The 19494-nt window shown below is 38.0% G+C and overlaps 1 protein-coding gene across 2 annotated transcripts in view; it reads right to left on the minus strand.

The window, feature by feature from the left end:
* Nucleotides 1-19494, minus strand: part of MYO16 (myosin XVI) — a 559391-nt gene that overhangs the window by 119558 nt on the left and 420339 nt on the right. For both annotated transcript variants that reach the window (XM_034758177.1, XM_034758176.1), the window contains 2 exons: nt 10337-10489; nt 9562-9762 (listed from right to left, as the gene is read on the minus strand). In XM_034758177.1, coding sequence (XP_034614068.1) covers nt 9562-9762; nt 10337-10489 — 354 coding nt within the window. The remainder of the gene's footprint in view (nt 1-9561; nt 9763-10336; nt 10490-19494) is intronic.

Genomic DNA, 19494 nt, shown 5'->3' on the forward strand with positions numbered 1-19494 from the left:
TGAGACCTCATGGGGAGATGCAGAGTTATTTTGTTGACATGCTAGGTAGCCAGACAAGGTTAGACTCATCAGAACCAACTAGGCAATGAGCTCATTGAGGCTAGGTGGAGGGACAGAGAAAACGTGTGCAAGTGATTATATCCATACTACACCATTTTAAGTTTACAAAGTGCTTTGCAGTCATTAGTTAATCCTCACAGCAGCACTGTGAGGTAGGACATTGTAGTATGATTTCCACTTTATAGGTGGGACGCTACAGAGAATTGATTATGAGCACAGTCTCTCTTCAGGCTCTTTTTACTTATGTCACATTTTTAAAGGTACAGAGTAAAGATAACCTTCAGTAAAAGGGTGGATTTTGGAACAGCACAACAGGCCTCTATCACATATTTGTTACCTCATAAAATGGTCTATAGAAATGAAATCTCCCTGGACATGAAACTCACAGCCCTTAGATATTGCAACTAATACAGCAGTGTTTCTCCTCAGCAACAGAAGTTATCCTGAGTACTTCAAATCTTTCCTTTGGTCACTACACTGGCTCCCCATTGATACCTAGATCAAATTCAAGATCCTGGTCCTATTCTTCAAGGAATTCAAAGGCCATGGGCCAAGGAACTAAAACACCACTAGAAGTGCTGGGGTGGGGACCCCAGACAACAGTTTCACTCCTCTGGCACAATGAAGTTGTCTACTGCATAGGAAAAGTTTACCTGTGCAGGAGACAGAGCCTTCTTGGGACCTGCCCAAGACTGTAGGAGCAACTCTTATGGGATCTAGGAACCACAATAAACCTCCCCACTTTTTATTCCAAGGACAGAATGCACTTTGACTGAGTGATCAACAAGAAAAACACATAGTACTGCAGACATCCACCTCCGACAAAAAACAAAACCCAACTAAAACAAAACCAGTCACACACAATTATTCCCCCAAGTAGAGGAAGAGAGAAAAAAAGGAAAGACCCACATGTGATGGATTCCAGTCATGTTGCTTAATATACTACTGGAAGGCACTCAGACACCACAGTGATAGCCACAGTATAAGATTCTTGAATAGCATAACAAAGCGTAACATAGTAATACAAACACCACCTTCCCTCCTTTATGGGTCCATCGCTCCTGGAGCACAGTTGTCCATGGTGATGGGAAAATGGAACCCAAAGTGGTTCTCAATCTCTTGATTTTCTGTATTCAAATTTCCAAATTTAGTTTTGTATTAACATCAGTTTTAATATTTCATCTCACATTATATGTATGTTAAAATGCTAAAATGATTTCTCTCATATCTAACAATTTTAAATAGATGCAAACCATGACTAAGGCTGAAAACAAGACCTGCATTAATAATACACCTTGGGTACAATTTTGAAAGACACCTAATGTAAGCTTAAGTCCCATTTTTAATATTACATAGACATGTAGAGTTTCAGTCCCAGTGTCATTCAAAGAAATTTAGGCTCTTATGGTACTTAGGCACTTAGTAATACTGATCAGTAAAATAAGTTGCTTTAATTAGGTCATTTGGCAATTATGTAATGCTGTACAGGCAGTCCTCGGACTTACAACACAATTGGTTCCTGAAAATCACGTCTTAAGTCGAAAACATCGTAACTCGAATTTCCCATAGGAACAATGTCAGATCGAGCATTGTAAAGTCGAAACCCACGTTGTAAAGTTGAAACACAATGACAATTTATAAACGTCATAACTTTAACATTGTAAAGTCGAGGACTACCGGTATTACTCGTGAAAAAAGATTATATGACTTGGATCTATGTAACACGTTATGTTAATTACATCATTTGACAATTACTTAGTATGATATCTGTCATAGAAAAGGTCTGACAATAGAACTGCATGCCATTTCTTTTCTTTTTTTTATGACAGATGCAATATTATATAATTCTTTAATGACACCTCTTATTAACAGGCAGCATATTTACTAAACTATTAGTATAATTTAAATAGACTATTAAATGCTTTTAGTGTTCTTAAAATAAATGTTTCACCATATTTCTCCATGAATAATAATTTACAGCACTTATTTTACAAATCCATAACATCATTTCTTAATTGAGAATGTTAGTCTTTAACTAAATTAGAAGAAGAGTTACTATCAGTGGTTATAGTATGTAAAGCAGGTGACGATAATAAATTATCCTTATATGTCTGCACAGAAGTGAACAAATTTGGGAACCTGGGGTACTGATATAATTCAGTACTAAATGCTGGATTTCTTTTTTTAATAAGACATCTCTTATATTACTTGTGATATGTAAAATAATTAGGAATCTTATTTATGATGAAATTACTATGCTCACTATCAGGGTACGTCTACATATAAAAACAACCCTGTGATACCAAGTTTCAAAGCCCAGTCTGCTAACTCAGGCTTGCAGGTCTTGCGCTGCAGGGCTAAAAATAAGTGTAGACATTTGGGCTTAGGCAAGAGACTGGTCTCCGAGACCCTCCTCACTTGCCGGGCTTCAGAGCCCAGGCTCCAGTCAAAGCCTGCATGTGTACACTGCTATTTTTAACCCCACAGTGCTAACCCTGCATGCCTGAGTCAGTTGACCTGGGCTCTGAGACTTGCTGCTGCAGGTTTTTTATTGCTGTGTATATATATACACCCACACTTTTTCTTGCTGACATGGTGAATTAAGTCAATGCTTCAACTCACTGAAGAGTGATTCTGTAAAAGTGGTCTTGTGGGGCTTCATATGTACTATCTCATAGTGATTCTAGTTCACATGTGCTCAGTTCATAAGTAAAAAGATGTTCTACTTTTTTGCCAGCCTTGTACATTCAGTCATCCACTCGGACAGTGCTGCTAGCTTTGAATGTCAATTTGTCCACTTCTCTCATAAATCTCTACACTTTCAAATTTCTACACTCCTTATGCATGCAATATGCTTCCTAGACTAATCAAAAATTAGTCCACTCCTTCGTATCCATTCCTCAGCATCAACTTCTGCTGTGGTGCCTACAAGAAATGGCTACATTGAATTGTTGTCAAGCACAGCTAATATTTTTAATTGTAAATTATTCAGAACCATCAAAATGTGCACATAGCTAACCTATGTAACTGCATGCCCCTATCTTCATAACACCTTTCCACCTTCCCCACTCCCCTTCTGCTGTTCATTACAATTGTTTGTTGCATCTCATTTCAAGCTCTTTGGGGCAGAGACTATATCTACTTATGTATTTGAACAGCACCTAAAGTAATGTTTGGGGTCGTTGGGTGCTAACATAATATAGATTAAACACAGTCATATGTACAGTACCACATGACATATGGTTTCAGTAAAAATAAATGTTTGGGTTGAGTTTATGTCTTAAAGTGGGTGAAGTTCAGAGGGGAGGGTTTTTTGTTCCTTATTTTCTACAACCCAGTTAGTCTACCCTTAAAGGTTTTCACTATTTTTAGTGCCACCGAATCAATAATAAGCCAAAGCAGAACCTGGGAACTAGCCCCTTTAAAAAAATAGGGAAAGTACATATCTGAATTTCTGACTCAGGCCTTTAATGGACTCAAACTTGAACCCCAAAGATAATTGGAAAAGAATGATCAGGATTTGAACTTTGATCTGGCTCAAAGTGCATCTGCATTCAAATCAGTTAAAAAGTAATGCCTGGCTGTTTTAATAATGAGATAAAGTGTAATAAGCATATTTTGCATTGTTTTGATAGTATTACATTGTTGTGGTGGGTTATCCACATTATGTAAAATTAATTTAACATTTCATGCTGATAAAGCATCTCACCGTGAAACTCTGCAAGACATTTAAGATGTAGACACTGGTCTTAATTTGCAGTTAAAACATTTAAATTCGGTTAATGGTAAAAAAGACATTTATCATTTTGCATAATTTAAATGAACACACTGAGTGCAGATATCAACACACTGGGCCCTCATTGGTATTTTATTTATTACTTTCCTGCCAAAAGATAAAGATGTAGATAAAAGAAGCTATCAAGTCTTTGATGAAACAATGAGATCACTTACAAGCTTGAACCTATCAATCTCTTTAGTTTTCTTTCTAGAACCCAAACCTTGTTAAGTGAACATTCTTCATATATTCTGATATGATTTAGTCGAACACACTGATAGAAATAATAGACCATGAAGACACACATCTATTTAGCAGCAAGAATTGGCTAGGGGTTTTTTGGGGGTTCTTTTTTGGGTGGGAGAGGCGGGAAAGACCTGTAAATAAACCTCCAAAACCAGGTCTGATTTAAAAAAAAAAAAAAAAAAAATACAACTAACTTCTCTCTGTGAAAGAGAACATCTTTGTCAAATAACCTTTAGTGGCTCAGGTATAACTTAGAGTAGACTGATTTGATTGTTCTGTCTGGGGATTCAGCCTGGGGAAAAAATAAAGAAAATAAAAGCTTCCCTATTGATTAATCCCTCTATTTGGTCTTTTGATTTAAAGGTTCAGTTTCAGAGTCTGCCTGGGCTGTAAAACTGTCTCACACAAGGCTCCCATTGGTGAAGGTGAGTTGACAGTTGAGAGAGGTATTTTTGACACATACATAGTTGGGAAATTGAACGGACATTGATCTGCACTTAAAGGACATTATGTAAACAGCTTTAAAGAGCAAAGAAGCCGGTCTTTTGGTCTGATCAGTTTATTACAATTCTGTAGGTCAAAACTGTGGCAAGGTATGTAATGTCAAGGGGTCTATCAAATTTGTTAATGTGTTCGTAAATTTAGGCTGCATAAAGCTTGAGTTATAATGACAAATTGTTCAGATAACGTGGATTACATACAGATAGAATCTCTCAAGTATCAGTACATTAAATGTCTCTGATGGTTTAAGATGTGGCTGTTAGCATAGTACTAGGATGATATATTTCAGATTTACTTACTGGTACATTAACACCATTTATAAGAGAAGAGATATTTTGAGCCCTGGCAAATGTTCAGTAATGGAATACTATCCTTTCGTCCTAAAAAAATCACTTCCATCAGCAATGCTAACAGATCAGTAACATAATTCATGAGAAACCCTGATGGCATGTGGGAGCCAGAGACATGTGGATGTCAATGTTCTGAATCCAAGTATCTCCAAATTCTATATTGCACTTTACTGGTGCAATTCCATCAGATGGTGAAATTCATTTATCAAATAAAATAAAAAAACAGTATTAGATTCAGCAATACATATTTATAGTGTGTAGTATGGGACTTAGCTACTTCAGAGACTGTCTTCATCCATGATGCCTCAAGAAAACTACACACCACAGGGAAAATGCAGCGGAATACACCCAGGCTCTGAGAATTAGACCCTAGGAACAAAGCATTCTCAGAAGCAAGACCCCAGCTGTGCAACCCCTTTCCAGAAGAGATCAGACTAAGCCCTAGCCTGGTGGTGTTCAGATCAAGGTATAAAACAACTTTTTGATAAATCCTGCCATCAGAATTGATTTTTTTAAAAAAATCCTAACACTCAAAGTCATGTTCCTCTCCCACTGCTCCAAAAGAACAAAACCAAAACTCCCCCAAAAAGATCTTATTGTTCTGTTTATGCTTCTTTAAGTACTTACATTCTGTGATGCTAAGTGCTAAATAACATCCTAGAACAAACAGACATTATATGTAAAGATGATATGGTTCTGTTCAGTTGCAGAATTAAACTCAGAGATAAAGTAATGCATGTACCCATGAAACCCTACTTCTGCCCGCTTGTGCATATCCATTATGGTACAGTCTTTCATTATATGGTCACATTCTATTTTTTCCACATGATACCTGCCTCATTCTGTTAAATCTCTCTAATGCCTCACTCTTTCCAGTCTCCCACCCTCAAAATCTTTCTCACATAGTATTGCTTCTCCCTCCCCACTCCTTGCTTCCCTCCCACCCCCACCCATAAATCAAAGAAATAAACAAATGTAATTTTATATTGTATTATTATAGGTGATTGCTACTGCACTTTTTTCTGCAATATCAGATGCACAGCTGTCAATACCCATGTAGCATCTGGTAATGTTTTCTTCACTGAAATCAGCCGAACAATCTCACAACAAATACAGTGAATACATGAGCCAAGAAAAGAACCCAGAATTTCTGGCACCAGGACTGCCAAACCACCTGCCACATAGGGCCCTGGGTCATAATGATTCCCTATGAGGGCCAGGGTGAAGTGCTAGCATGATTTGTTTGTTCTGTACCACACATAGTGTGAATAAGCCATTTCACACTGACTAAGAAATATGTGGCAACAATAATTTGAGCTACCTAAGGTCATCAGGCTGTCCGCCCTCTACTGTTTAACAGAAGACTCGTATCCATTGTAACTTTCTACCAAACACACACTGGTTCTAGAAAAACTGACTGACTTTAAATGGGTAACCTTAGAGGGTTGAAAGCTCCATATTCAATTATCAAATGCCTTTGTACAGGTCATTCATTTTCTACCCTCTGAGCCTAATTCACTTGTCATTTACACTCATGTCAATCATGAGAAACTTCCCTGAAGTTAAGGGAGTTACATCAGAGTAAAATTGGTATAAGTGAAATCAGAATCAGGCCCCCTTGTTTTAAATGTTGGGATCTCAAAGTCAATGAGTCATCCAAGTGTTGCTTTACACTTCATTTACTTCAAATACATTTAATTGAACAAGAGTATAACAATGGCTACCAAATACCGCCAAACTATATTGATACTTTTTGTATGAAAATCTTATTTTGGATTGCCAATACAACCTGATATATTTAAAGGTCTGATTTGCTATCAAGATGCACCATAAAGCACTTAACAAAATGTAGTAACAGCACAAGCTTAAGAACAGCATCAGCAAAAGTAAAATCCCTTAAAAATTCCTGCGGTGTTTTTTTAAATGAACCCATTAGGCTATGTTGGTTTGGGAAAATCTGCATTTTATGTACTTATTTATTAAACAACTATTCTTCTGTTGAAGAAATGATACTCTGTGATAGTGACATAATGATCCCAGGAGAAATGAAAAATGCGAATGTATTTTTGAAAAATGCTCAACCACCATTCAAACAGGGACGCTTTAACATTTCAAAAGGATCTTTCTATCTTTGCAAGACAAGAGCCTCTTACCCTCAGTCAGCATCCTATCAACAGCTTGTCAAGTCTTGCACACACTGGGCCAGCTCCTTAGCCATTGTACAGAGTATCTGCACTGACTTTAATGGGGCTATGGGGATTTACATCAGCAGAGGTGCTGGCCCATTGTTCATACTTTAGATTAAACATCATTAATAGTACTGGGGAAAGGTCAAACCAAAAGTCTCTTTAATAAAATGAAATTCTAAGGATAAAACACAAATGAATGAAAGGTATACAATTTACCACTCAGGTCCTAAGTTTTGGAACTAGGTACCTGAGGCTTTGATCTTAATTAATGGTCCTATTGAGTGTTTTGTAAGAGGATACCACAAGCACGTTCCTTCCTCCCCCAGCCCCCATGTGGCTTTTTCAATGTGCTTATTGTTCTTGTTATGAGTTTAATTTTCATTCCTTAACTGCTTCACTGCTGCTCATTCATGCCAACTTGCATATTGTTCTGGGGCGCGGTAGCATTCTAGCACTATTTTGACATATCTTTATCATTACAATAGAACATCGTGTCATGCAATCTACCTAGCTATCGTAGTTATACAGCACCTATCACCACACTATCTAAGCCCAATATGTTTGCTACACTGAGCAGTACTGCAGGAGAATATTGCTCTAACTACCTGGCATGATGAAGAGTTATGTGTTATGCACTCTTGGTGAAAAGTTTCATTTCTCTTGGGGGGCGGCGGGTGGGAATGTGTGTGTGTGTGTGTGTGTGCGCGCGTGTGCATGCGCAATAGAGTGTATACGTTCTAACAATTATCTATTCAACATCATTTGTAATTAAGTACAATAATCAGATATCCCAGTTAACCCTGCTTGTATAATTAGCCTAATTATAGTGAAATTGAGGTTTTCATCATTGATCAACTTGTTTACCAAGCTTACCTTTCCTGTCTTCTCCTTGTCCAAAAGGGAAAGAATCTAGGGCAAGGTGTCTGATATAACACAGGGCGTATAGAACGTAGGACATAAAGCTTATATATCTACACACACCAATTTAGTTTATAAAGACTATCTTTAAACATAGGGCCTGAACTTGCAAGCCACAAAACTGTTATGTGAGTTTCATGAGCAGATGGGTTCGCAGCATGAATGGCACAAGAGGGAGAGAGAGAGAGAAAAGGCCAATCTAATTAGACATAAGGACCAAATCCTGCAATTCTTATTCTGTATCCTTACATGATGATTTCATTTGGAGTTTTGACTAGATAATGACTGTAGGGTTTAAACCATTGATTCTATACACTACATTCAGAACACAGAACATCAGCAGCATATCAGAATGAGCCTGAAGAAGGATTTTTGAAATTTCCTTTGGGCCAAGAAATTCTCATATTGGCCCTGTCCATCACCATCTTGTACTGTGGCATATTAAATACCAAGAGAAAACATAAAGGAGTATAAAATATATTTCCCATATCAGCAAAAAGAGAAAAGTGATTGTCCTACTCTCAGAATGGTGCCTGCACTTTTTAAAAAAAAATCTGATTTTGATTGGTAGGACAGAGGAACAGTGTGCAGACAGAGATGAAGGAAGAGAATTAATGTACGAAGAGGAAGAAAGAGTACTGGATTTCAAAGCCAGTCAAAATTTTCCAAATTATGATTTTTTGTTGGAAAAAATGTGATGTATTTTTCACAAAAGTTGCCAAAAATTCACCCTGTTTTTTGACCATCTGGAGTGAAATTTCAAAAAAGCACAATATTTTGGTGTACATTTTCACAAAAATAATCATTTTTTTTTAACCAGATCTCTGCAACATGATAAGGATTTTCAAAACCTTTCCTAGGCCAAGAAATTCTCATAGTAGCCCTACCAATCACCTTGTACCTTGTCGTATTAAGGATCAAGAGAAAAAAAAAGGAGCAGAGGCACCGTCTTTCTAAGTGGCTCAACCCTTGCTCCATCTGAGGCCCCGCCCCCACTCCATCTCTTACCCCAACCCCCTACCCCACCTCACCCCACCCCACCTCATCCTGCCCCATTCCATCCCCTCCCCCAGTGTGCCCCACCCTCGCTCCTCCCCCACCCCACCTCCTGCACACCACTGAAAAGCTGATCATGAAGGGCAGGAGGCGCTGCGAGGGAAGGGAAGGAGCTGATCAGTGGGGCCCACCAGTGGGCGGGAGATGCTGGGGAGAGGGGGAGGAGCTGATTAGGGTGCTCTCGATGGGTCCTGAGCACCCACTATTTTTTTTCCATGGTACTCCAGCCCTGGAGTACCTACATAGTCGGCACCTATGTAAAGGAGTATAAACTATGAATTTTGAGATATTAGATTCTTTCTAACAGTGTATTGTCAGATAGAGCTGAGTCCATTATAAACAAATCAGTTTTTCTGTTAGCTGTCAGAAGTTGTTAGTTCAGAAGCTTTGAGGAATCTCTTTTGTCCTTACTGCTCTTTTCCTTAGCCATATATGATTCATTACTCACTTCCCTCCACTCACTTACCCTTCCAGCATAATGCATAACAGTGAAGGTGGGACTCTGATCCTTTGGTGCAACATTGCCATTTCCATCTTTCATGGAAGAATATACTGCATTTGTGTCTGAGGTTTCCAGGTACGACTGAAGGCGTTTAGAAAGATTCTGTTCTATTGACCAAATGGATTGGCTTTCTTCATCCAGCATGGCCAAAAAACCTGATGGTTTCTGAAATGAAAAATGGATGATCTTAGATTTCTCTGTTTTTACTCATTGGCAGAATACTATTCTTCCATTTACAGTAAATGTCTTGTTTATTAAACAGAATTGTGTATCGCTGTAGAAAAAATCTTTCGGTTAAAGTCTGCTAAGCACAAGAGATAGTCAAAAAATGCAAAAATTCATATTTGATTTACTCTAAAATTGTGATCACTAATCTCTTAAAAAAACAGCAAGGGATTATGCTATTTCATAGAAATCATACTCCAGAAATCAGTTCCAAGGATAGAAGAAATCTCCATGGTCACAACAGGAGTCAGAAATCTGTAGTAGCATCTAGGGACTGTATACAGACCCTACGTGTGGGGCCAGTGGATCAGTAAAGGCAGTTGACCTCTGCCAAACCCTTTACCCCATACTGGTGCACAGGGCAGTTATGGAGGCCTCCTTCTATGAACTTTTTGCTCCTGTCACCTTCTCTAGAGACACCTAAATCAGAAACTGCTAGTCTGGATTTTTATTAGCCTAAAACAGAGACCATGTGTATAAATATAAATGGTGTATAAATGGGTTTGAAAACTACCTGAAAGAAAAAATCCAAGGCTTCTGTATGGTTACCAGGAGAATATGTTGTTTCCATAGTAACTCCTTCCTGTACACATTCTGCTTGCTCTTGTAGAAAAAGCACTTCATTGATATACCAGTGTATCTTCTCATTGATCATGTTCACACACAGCTGTTGTAAAAAGAAGGAAAAATAAGTAATAGAAATTTACAAAATAATTCATCAATACAGACTTTACTCTGTGTCTAATATAAAACTTGATGAAATGTTGATGTACAATGTGTGATCTCTTGTTAAACCAGAGATTAGGAAGGCACTGGGGAAATGTACATTGTAACTACTATTAGTACTAAATTGAGAAGAAACAGTTCTCTGTTTATACTGATTATTGTGAATTCTACATATTAGTCCAAATTTTACCAGTACTCTGATATACTGGTGTAAATCTCAAGTAATTCCACTTATTAAAATGGAATTACATCACATTTACATAAAACACCACCGTGAGGGAAGGTAGTGCATCAGGGGACTCCAATGGCCATAGTGCATAATGGGAGATGAAGCCTGGCTGGAAAGCCCAATCAATATAGGAGAATGGGGACATGAGGCAGCCAAACTGTAATTCCGACAGAGCAATGCATCAAAATGTGTTTGTTTCCAGCTGAAAATGTTTGGGTTTTGGCAGAAAATGGAAAACTTCGTTTCAAGTATACAGCTTTTTGACAACAAACAAAGAAACAAAACCCCCAGAATATTTTCTTCAGAAAGCACACACATTTTGCAAAAAAAAAATTGTCTAGCTGAGAAGCCAAATTTCAACTGAAAAATAGTTGAGATGTCATTTTTTTGATCGGACATTTTTTAGAGATATCAGCCTGTGGAAGAATACATATTCGATTACTTCATGGAAGAGTGTTTCTTGAAGTATTTTATTCAAATTAAGTGGGAAATAGTCATAACTAAGAAAACCGAGGGTTGGAAGAACTGAATTATGAGGAAAGATTAAAGACTGAATGCATCCAGTCTCTTTTCAGATTAGACCTTAGTCACATGGTTATTTTGGCTAGAAATGGTGTCACCCAGGAATAAAGGATGTAAAAATAGTTCCAATCAATCAATTATGGTTTTTTTTAAATGACTAAAATATGTAGTTCAGTCTTGAAAGTACATGATTTACCATTAAGATCAGCAAAAAGACTCCAAATAATGGACATTTCAGAACAGCTTTTGTACTTTAAAACCTAATACTAATGCAATCTGCTTGCAATCAGTGAAGCTGTGTAGCATGACCAAAAAAAAAATAAATAATAAAAAAATCCAAAACAAACAAAAAATCAATTTTATAATTGAGTGCATATCCAAATACAGAATAATACAAAATAAAAGTCTTAAATGCAACCATCTATTTTTAAAGTTATATTTCTAAAAATTAATCAATTTCACAACTTTTTATCAAACACTTAAAACTGAAACTAGAAGACTGAATTACACAAACAAGCAATAAATTTAGAAAAAGATACTTTTTTATATAAATTTATATAATCTATTATCCTTCAGTTTCAGAATTCTAATTCTAGGTACAGAATCCTTCTTCCAGAAAAATCTTAACATTACTTTAAGAGACATCTATAACATAAAAAAACTATCTTTTGTTTAACAGAGTATCTGAATCCTCATTATGACAAAAATTTGTGCCATGAACACATTCATGACCAGACACCATTTAATTTTGCACAATAATATTTTTTTTAAAAAGGTAATTAGTTAAAATAACTTGCCATTAGTTCAAGATTATAGAATCATAGGAGTGGAAGGGATCTTGAGAGGTGATCTAGTCCAGTCCCCGGCACCCAAGGCAGGAGGACTAAGTATTAACTAGACCATCCCTGACAAGTGTTTGTCTAACCTGCTCTTAAAATATCTCCAGTGATGGAGATTCCACAACCTCCCTAGGCAATTCATTCCACTGCTTAACCACCCTGACTGTTAGGAAGTTTTTCCTAATGTCCAACCTAAACCTCCCTTGCTGCAATTTAAGCCCATTGCTTCTTGTCCTATCCTCAGAGGTTAAGAAGAACGTTTTTTTCTCCTTCTTCCTTGTAAGAACCTTTTATGACCTTGAAAACAAAGCCAGTTTTTTCAATGGTCATGTTTTCTAAACCTTTAAACATTTTTGTTGCTCTTCTCTGGACTTTCCTGAAATTTGGCCACATCTTTCCTGAAATGTGGTGCCCTGAAGTGGACACAATACTCCAGTTGAGGCCTAATCAGCGTGGATTAGAGCAGAAGAATTACTTCTCGTGTCTTGCTTACAACACTCCTGCTAATACATCCCAGAATGATGTTCACATTTTTGCAACAAAATTACACGGTTGACTCATATATAGCTTGTGGTCCACTATGACCCCCAGATCCCTTTCTGCAGTACTCCTTCCTAGGCAGTCATTTCCCATTTTGTATACATGCAACTCATTGTTCTTTCTAAGTGGAGTACTTTGCATTTGTCCTCATTGAATTTCATCCTATTTACTTCAGACCATTTCTCCAGTTTGTCCAGATCTTTTTGAATTATAATTCTATCCAGGGCCGCGCAGAGGTGGGGGGCAAGTGGCGCAATTTGCCCCAGGCCCTGGGCCACGCAAGGGCCCCCATGAGAATGTCGGAAGCTCCCGCCCATCTCAGCATGCCACGTCCAGGAGTGGCCCTGGACAGTGCTGCAGCCACGTGGCCTGAGCGCCTCCCACTCGGAGCCTCCTGGTAAGGGGGCTCCGAGCTCTGAGCCGAGGGGCAGGAGCTCAGGTCCCGTGGAGCCACGCCGCTGCAGCGCTGTCCAGGGCGCTGAAGCTCCGGGAGAGGGGGGAGGCGGGAGTAAGCAGCATGGTAAGCCCCTCTGAGCCGGGCACCCCCAACCCCACCCTCCCCCAGCCCTGACCCCCCCAGCTCTGAGCCCAGCCCCTCTGAGCTGGGCACCCCCCAACCCCATCTCCCCACAGCCCTGACTCCCAGCTCTGAGCCCAGCCCCTGTGAGCTGAGCCCCCCCAACCCAGAGCCCAGCTCCCCACCCAGCCCTGGGCAACAGTAGAGCCACCCCCAGGCAGCGACAGCCCATTGGCACCAACCATCACCATCACCCAGCAACAGCCCATTATGTAACTGCAAATGTATACATATCACAAAGCATTTAATGTTTTTAAATAATGTATTTTGTGTATTTTCAAATTATTAAAAAATAATTTTTGAATGTATTTCACTGGTTATTGTTTACATTTCCAAATACATGTTACTAGAGTATTGCAACTTTTTTTTATGGAAGGGGCCCCCGAAATTGCTTAGCCTCAGGCCCCCTGAATTCTCTGGGCGGCCCTGATTCTATCCTCCAAAGCACTTGCAACCCCTCCCAGTTCGGTATCATCTGCAAACTTTATAAGTGTATTCTGTATGCCATTATCTAAATCATTGATGAAGATCTTGAACAGAACCAGACCCAGAACTGATCCCTGAAGGACCCCACTTGTTATGTCCTTCCAGCATGACTGAACCACTGATAACTACTTGGGAACTGTTTTCCAACCAGTTTTGCACTCACCTTATAGTAGCTCCATCTAGGTTGCATTCCCCTAGTTTGTTTATGAGAAGGTCATGCGAGACAGTATCAAAAGTTTTACTAAAATAAAGATATACCACATCTACTGCTTCCCTCCCATCCACAAGGCTTGTTCCCCTGTTAAGAAAGCTATTAGGTTGGTTTGACATGATTTGTACTTGACAAATCCATGCTGTTACTTATCACCTTATTATATTCTAGATATTTGAAAATTGATTGCTTTATTCTTTGTTCCATTATCTCTCTGAGTACATAAATTAAGCTGACTGGACTGTAATTCCCCGGGTTGTCCTTATTTCCATTTTTATAAATTGGCACTATATTTGCCCATTTCCAGTCTTCTGGAATCTCTCCCGTCTTCCATGACTTTCCAAAGATAATCGCTAATGGCTCATTCTCTGAAATGCTTCCAGTTCCACATGCAGGGCCAGTTAGACAGGCAGAAATGCAGGGTCTCAATGCATGGATGAGACAATGGTATAGGGAGGAGGGGTTTAGATTTATTAGGAACTGGGGAAACTATTGGGAAAGGGATGGGCTCCACCTAAACTAAAATGAAACCAGATTGTTGGCACTTAAAATTAAAAAGATTGTAGAACAGTTTTTAAACTGGACCACTCAAAACGGGGTGACTGGGCAACAAAATGGCAGATGAAATTCAATGTTGATCAATGCAAAGTAATGAACATTGGAAAACATAATCCCAACTATACATATAAAATGATGGGTCTAAATTAGCTGTTACCAGTCAAGAAAGATATCTTAGAGTCATTGTGGATAGTTCTCTGAAAATATCCACTCAATGTGCAGCGGCAGTCAAAAAAAAGCAAACAGAATGTTAGGAATCATTAAGAAAGGGATAGAAAATAAGACAGAAAATATCCTATTACCTCTATATAAATCCATGGTATGCCCACATTTTGAATACTGCACACAGATGTGGTCCCCCCATTACAAAAAAGATATATTGGACTTGGAAAAGGTTCAGAAAAGGGCAACAAAAATGATTAGGGGTATGGAACAGCTGCCATATGAGGAGAGATTAATAAAACTTGGAAAAGAGACGACTAAGAGGGGATATGCTAGAGGTCTATAAAATCATGACTGATATGGAGAAAGTAAATAAGGAAGCGTTATTTACTCCTTCTCAGAACACAAGAACTAGGGGCCACCAAATGTAATCAATAGGCAGCAGGTTTAAAACAAACAAAAGGAAGTATTTTTTCACACAACGCACAGTCAACCTGTGGAATTCCTTGCCAGAGGATGTTGTGAAGGCCAAGACTATAACAGGGTTCAAAAAAGAACTAAATAAATTCATGGAGGATAGGTCCAGCCATAGCTATTAGCCAGGATCGGCAGAGAGGATGTCCCTAGTCTCTGTTTGCCAAAAGCTGGGAATGGGTGACAGAGGATGGATCACTTGATGATTATCTGTTCTGTTCATTCCCTCTGGGGCACCTGGCATTGGCCACTGTCGGAAGATAGGATGCTATATTAGATGGACCTTTGGTCTGACCCAGTATGGCGGTTCTTATGTAGATATCTCCTTAGCTCCTTGAGTATTCTAGGCTGCATTTCATCAGGCCCCGGTGACTTGAAGACATCTAATTTGTCTAAGTAATTTTGAACTTGTTTTTTCCCTATTTTAGCCTTTGATCCTACCTCATTTTCACTGGCATTGACTATGTTAGATGTCCAATCACCACCAACCATCTTGGTGAAAACTGAAACAAAGAAGTCATTAAGCACCTGTGCAATTTCCACATTTTCTGTTATTGTTTTTCCCACATCATTGAATAACAGGCCTACCCTATCCTTGGTCTTCCTCTTGCTTCTAATGTATTTGTATTTTCTTGTTACCCTTAATGTCTCTAGCTAGTTTTATCTCGTTTTGTGCCTTGGCCTTTCTAATTTTTCTCCTACATACTTGTGTTATTTATTTATATTAATACTTTGTAATTTGACCTAGTTTCCACACTTTTTATAGAACTCCTTTTTGAGTTTCAGATCATTGAAGATCTCCTGGTTAAGCCATGGTGGTCTCTTGCCATACTTCCTGTCTTTCCTTTTAATCACATGCAATTCTTCTGAAAAGCATTACACAAATGGAATACATCAAGAGTGACTGACTATGCAGAAAAATTACTAGACAATGTAATTTGAGTTGGCAGGTGGGAACATCTTAGTCACATCTTGAAAATGTCTGATGTACAATACTTGAGTCAATCATAAAAACCCCACATGCTATTCTGTGAAGGCTTTCCACATTTCCACAGAACACAGGAGGTTATTAGAGGAAAACAATACTTTGCAATGTGAACTTTACTGATCAATACCTTGCAGCATACTACAGAAACAGTTCAATTTTCAATGGTAAGACACTGAAAGTAGAAACGTGTCATTCAGATCCTCAGACCGGAACTTATGAAAGTGGATTCTGCTACCGAAATCAAAAAGGAAAGTAAGTTCAATTGGCTACATATCAAGAAGCAAGCTCAGATTTCTGTAGATGCATTCAATTGGTAGACACACTAAGCACAGAGAAAGAGTAAATTCTGACTCCTTAGGTGATTCTAGTAAGCATTGAAAGTGGAAACATGAGAGAGAGGAGGTGGGGAGCTGCAAGTGAGCTGATGGCACTATACCTGAGCAAATAATTAACCCAGGTTAAAAATCAGTTTGTTTAAAACTGAAACTGATTTGTTTTCAGTTTTTGTTACCGACATGAAAAACTGGAAGAAAAAAAAAAAGAGTTTGGGTCGAACAAAAATGATTCATTTAGAAACAAAACATCAAATTGGGTAATTTAGAAAATGTCAAAACAAAGAGTTTTGACTTTTTCAAAGTTTTTTCCTAAATTTTTATTTGGCCCAAACTAATTGTTGAATTCTACTCAAATCCCAAATATTTTCGGACAGCTCAAAACTGCATTTTTAGGCAAATTTTCTATTCTCCAAAAAAAAAATTGTCCAACTTTAATTTTCAGTTCCCTTATACTGACAATGGTTTTCCATACTCATGCCAGCATAACTTAGACCATCCCAATATGTCTCTTACAAAGAGTGTAGGGAAAATACTAATTGAAAAGTTTCAGAGTGCAATTTGACAGATTAATGTAATAATTCAAACAGCTAAAATTGAAATACACTAAAACTAAATTATACTAAACAAATTCTGCTAACCCAGCCTCTCTTACTGAGTGCCATATCAAATACAATAAACAGTAACATATTTTCTAGTAAAGTACACAGAAATGACAGACCATGTAAGAGCACACATTATACAAACATCTGCATCAAACTTAGAAGGAAATGTAACAGTAATATGAGAAACTAACATGATGAAAATTATCCATACAGTAAATACTACATAAACACCTTTAAGCTCTATTGATTTGCTTCACTTTTGCCTAAGCCATTGAACATTAACTATGGTGCTTCTTTTCATCAACCTTATTCTTTTATTATTTACATGCTTCTATCTGGTTCCATCGTGTGCCTCTTCATTATGAGAGTGCCCATTTCTATACAGGTGACACTCAAGGGCCACATGAATAGTACAATTGAGCTATTCTGTTTCATCAAATATCCAAGAGCAGATGTCTCAGTCTTAGGCCATCTCTACACTTACCAGTAGATTGGCACTCCTGGAATCGATGCAGTGGTGTCAATTTAGCAGGTCTAGTGAAACTCTCAGGTCAACTCTGGTACTCCAGCTCCCCAACAAGAGTAAGAGAAGTCGATGGGAGAGCATCTCCTATCAACACAGTGAGGTGTAGACACCACAGTGAGTTGACTTAAGCTACATCAACTTTGGTTACATTACTCATGTAACTGGAGTAGCGTAATTTATGTCAATTTACCGCAATAGTATAGACAAGGCCAACTGAAGTGTATCTTCTCTGAGTCTCCTGGTAGATAACAAGTTTGCACCGTCTATAATCTTTAATAATGACCACTTAAAGTTCAGAACAAATAAACTGTCTATTGCCCACACATTTTTACTGAATCAGACTAGCTGTCCACTTCTACTGCTAGGAGATGTTTGTGGCTTAGTTTTGAAGTTGGAAAATTTACAAAGGGAAGCAGGATAAGTACTGCAAGTATTATGGGAAACCAGAATGGAACTCTTTGTTTCTACACTATTAAACCAAAACAAGTATCTTCTATGTCTTTTTCATTAACTGGTAAAATTTGATGGTACTTGGTAAAGTAAATCCTTAACTCATCACCACATTAAATAATGTATCCTAATTGGAAATTCTCACAACCCTACTTTGGTGGCAATTATAGCTGACTAAATAGCACAACCTATAAGTGTTCTCCAAATCCAAAGGCAAGTGGGAGACAGAAATAGTTCCTGACCTCTACTAAGCAACTATAATGTAATTAAAATTTTCCCAATCACTTGTTCTTTATTGTATATAAGATAACATTTGAAAAAAATATTGCCAAATAACTTGGAGATTGTAAAAAGAAAACTTAATGATTGTCAATCAACTTTAATGCTTTAGATGTAAACCACTTGAAAATCTCTTTCATATTCTCTGGTCATGCAAGAAGATTACCCTCTCTGAAAATGCATATACAACATGCTGAGTAAAGGTTATAGGTGTTTTATCAACCCATCTATTAAGCTGTGGGGTATAGGCCTAGAGGAGGAAGCTCCCCTGCCAAGTCTAATTGAGAAAGGTGTGCTCTAGCTTGAGTAAAAAAAGTAATCCTGAGATACAAGGCAGAATCTTCTACTTATTCAGCATGGATTGAGAAGTTATTTCGAACTTGAATGAAGACAATCACTCATTACTGCAGAAAATATTTTGGTGATTTCTTATCTTGTCCTGACCACTCTAACAAAACAAAACAAATAAGTTGATTGCAAAGACTCCTCATAGAGCTTTGCTTGGCACTTGTGAGAAGTCCACATCATTATGTATAGAACTAGCTGAATATTTTCTACTAGATGTACTTTCATTGAAATGCACAGTTTCATCAAAGCTGAAACGTTTCATGGATGTATATAAAATTTGACCAAGTTTTTGACAGGAAGGTTTCTGAAGTCCAGGATGAACTCTCTGGTAACTTAAAATATATAGATAGATATGGGGGGGTGCGAGAGAGAGAGAGAGAAAAAAAAAGAGATGAATCAGATTATTTTTGGTCCTATGTGGAATTCATTTCTTTTTGTGATCTTCAAAAGTTGTTGGGAAATGGAATTGTCATTCTCCAGCCAGCTCTAAATAATAACTACTCTCTGGGAACATTTTTCCAACCAGTTATGCACCCACCTTATAGTAGCTCCATCTAGATTGTATTTTCCTAATTTGTTTATGAGAAGGTCATGCAAGACAGTATCAAAAGCCTTACTAAAGTCAAGATATACCACACCTCTCGCTTCCCCCTACACACAAGGCTATCAAAGAAAGTTGCTAGGTAGGTTTGGCATGATTTGTTCTTGACAAATCTATGCTGACTGTTTCTTAGCAGCTTATTATCTTCTAGGTATTTGCAAATTGATAATTTAATTATTTGCTCCATTATCTTTCCATGTACTGAAGGTAAGCTCACTG

Source organism: Trachemys scripta, chromosome 1 (assembly GCF_013100865.1).
Source record: "Trachemys scripta elegans isolate TJP31775 chromosome 1, CAS_Tse_1.0, whole genome shotgun sequence".
In the NCBI taxonomy this organism is placed as follows: Eukaryota; Metazoa; Chordata; order Testudines; family Emydidae; genus Trachemys; species Trachemys scripta.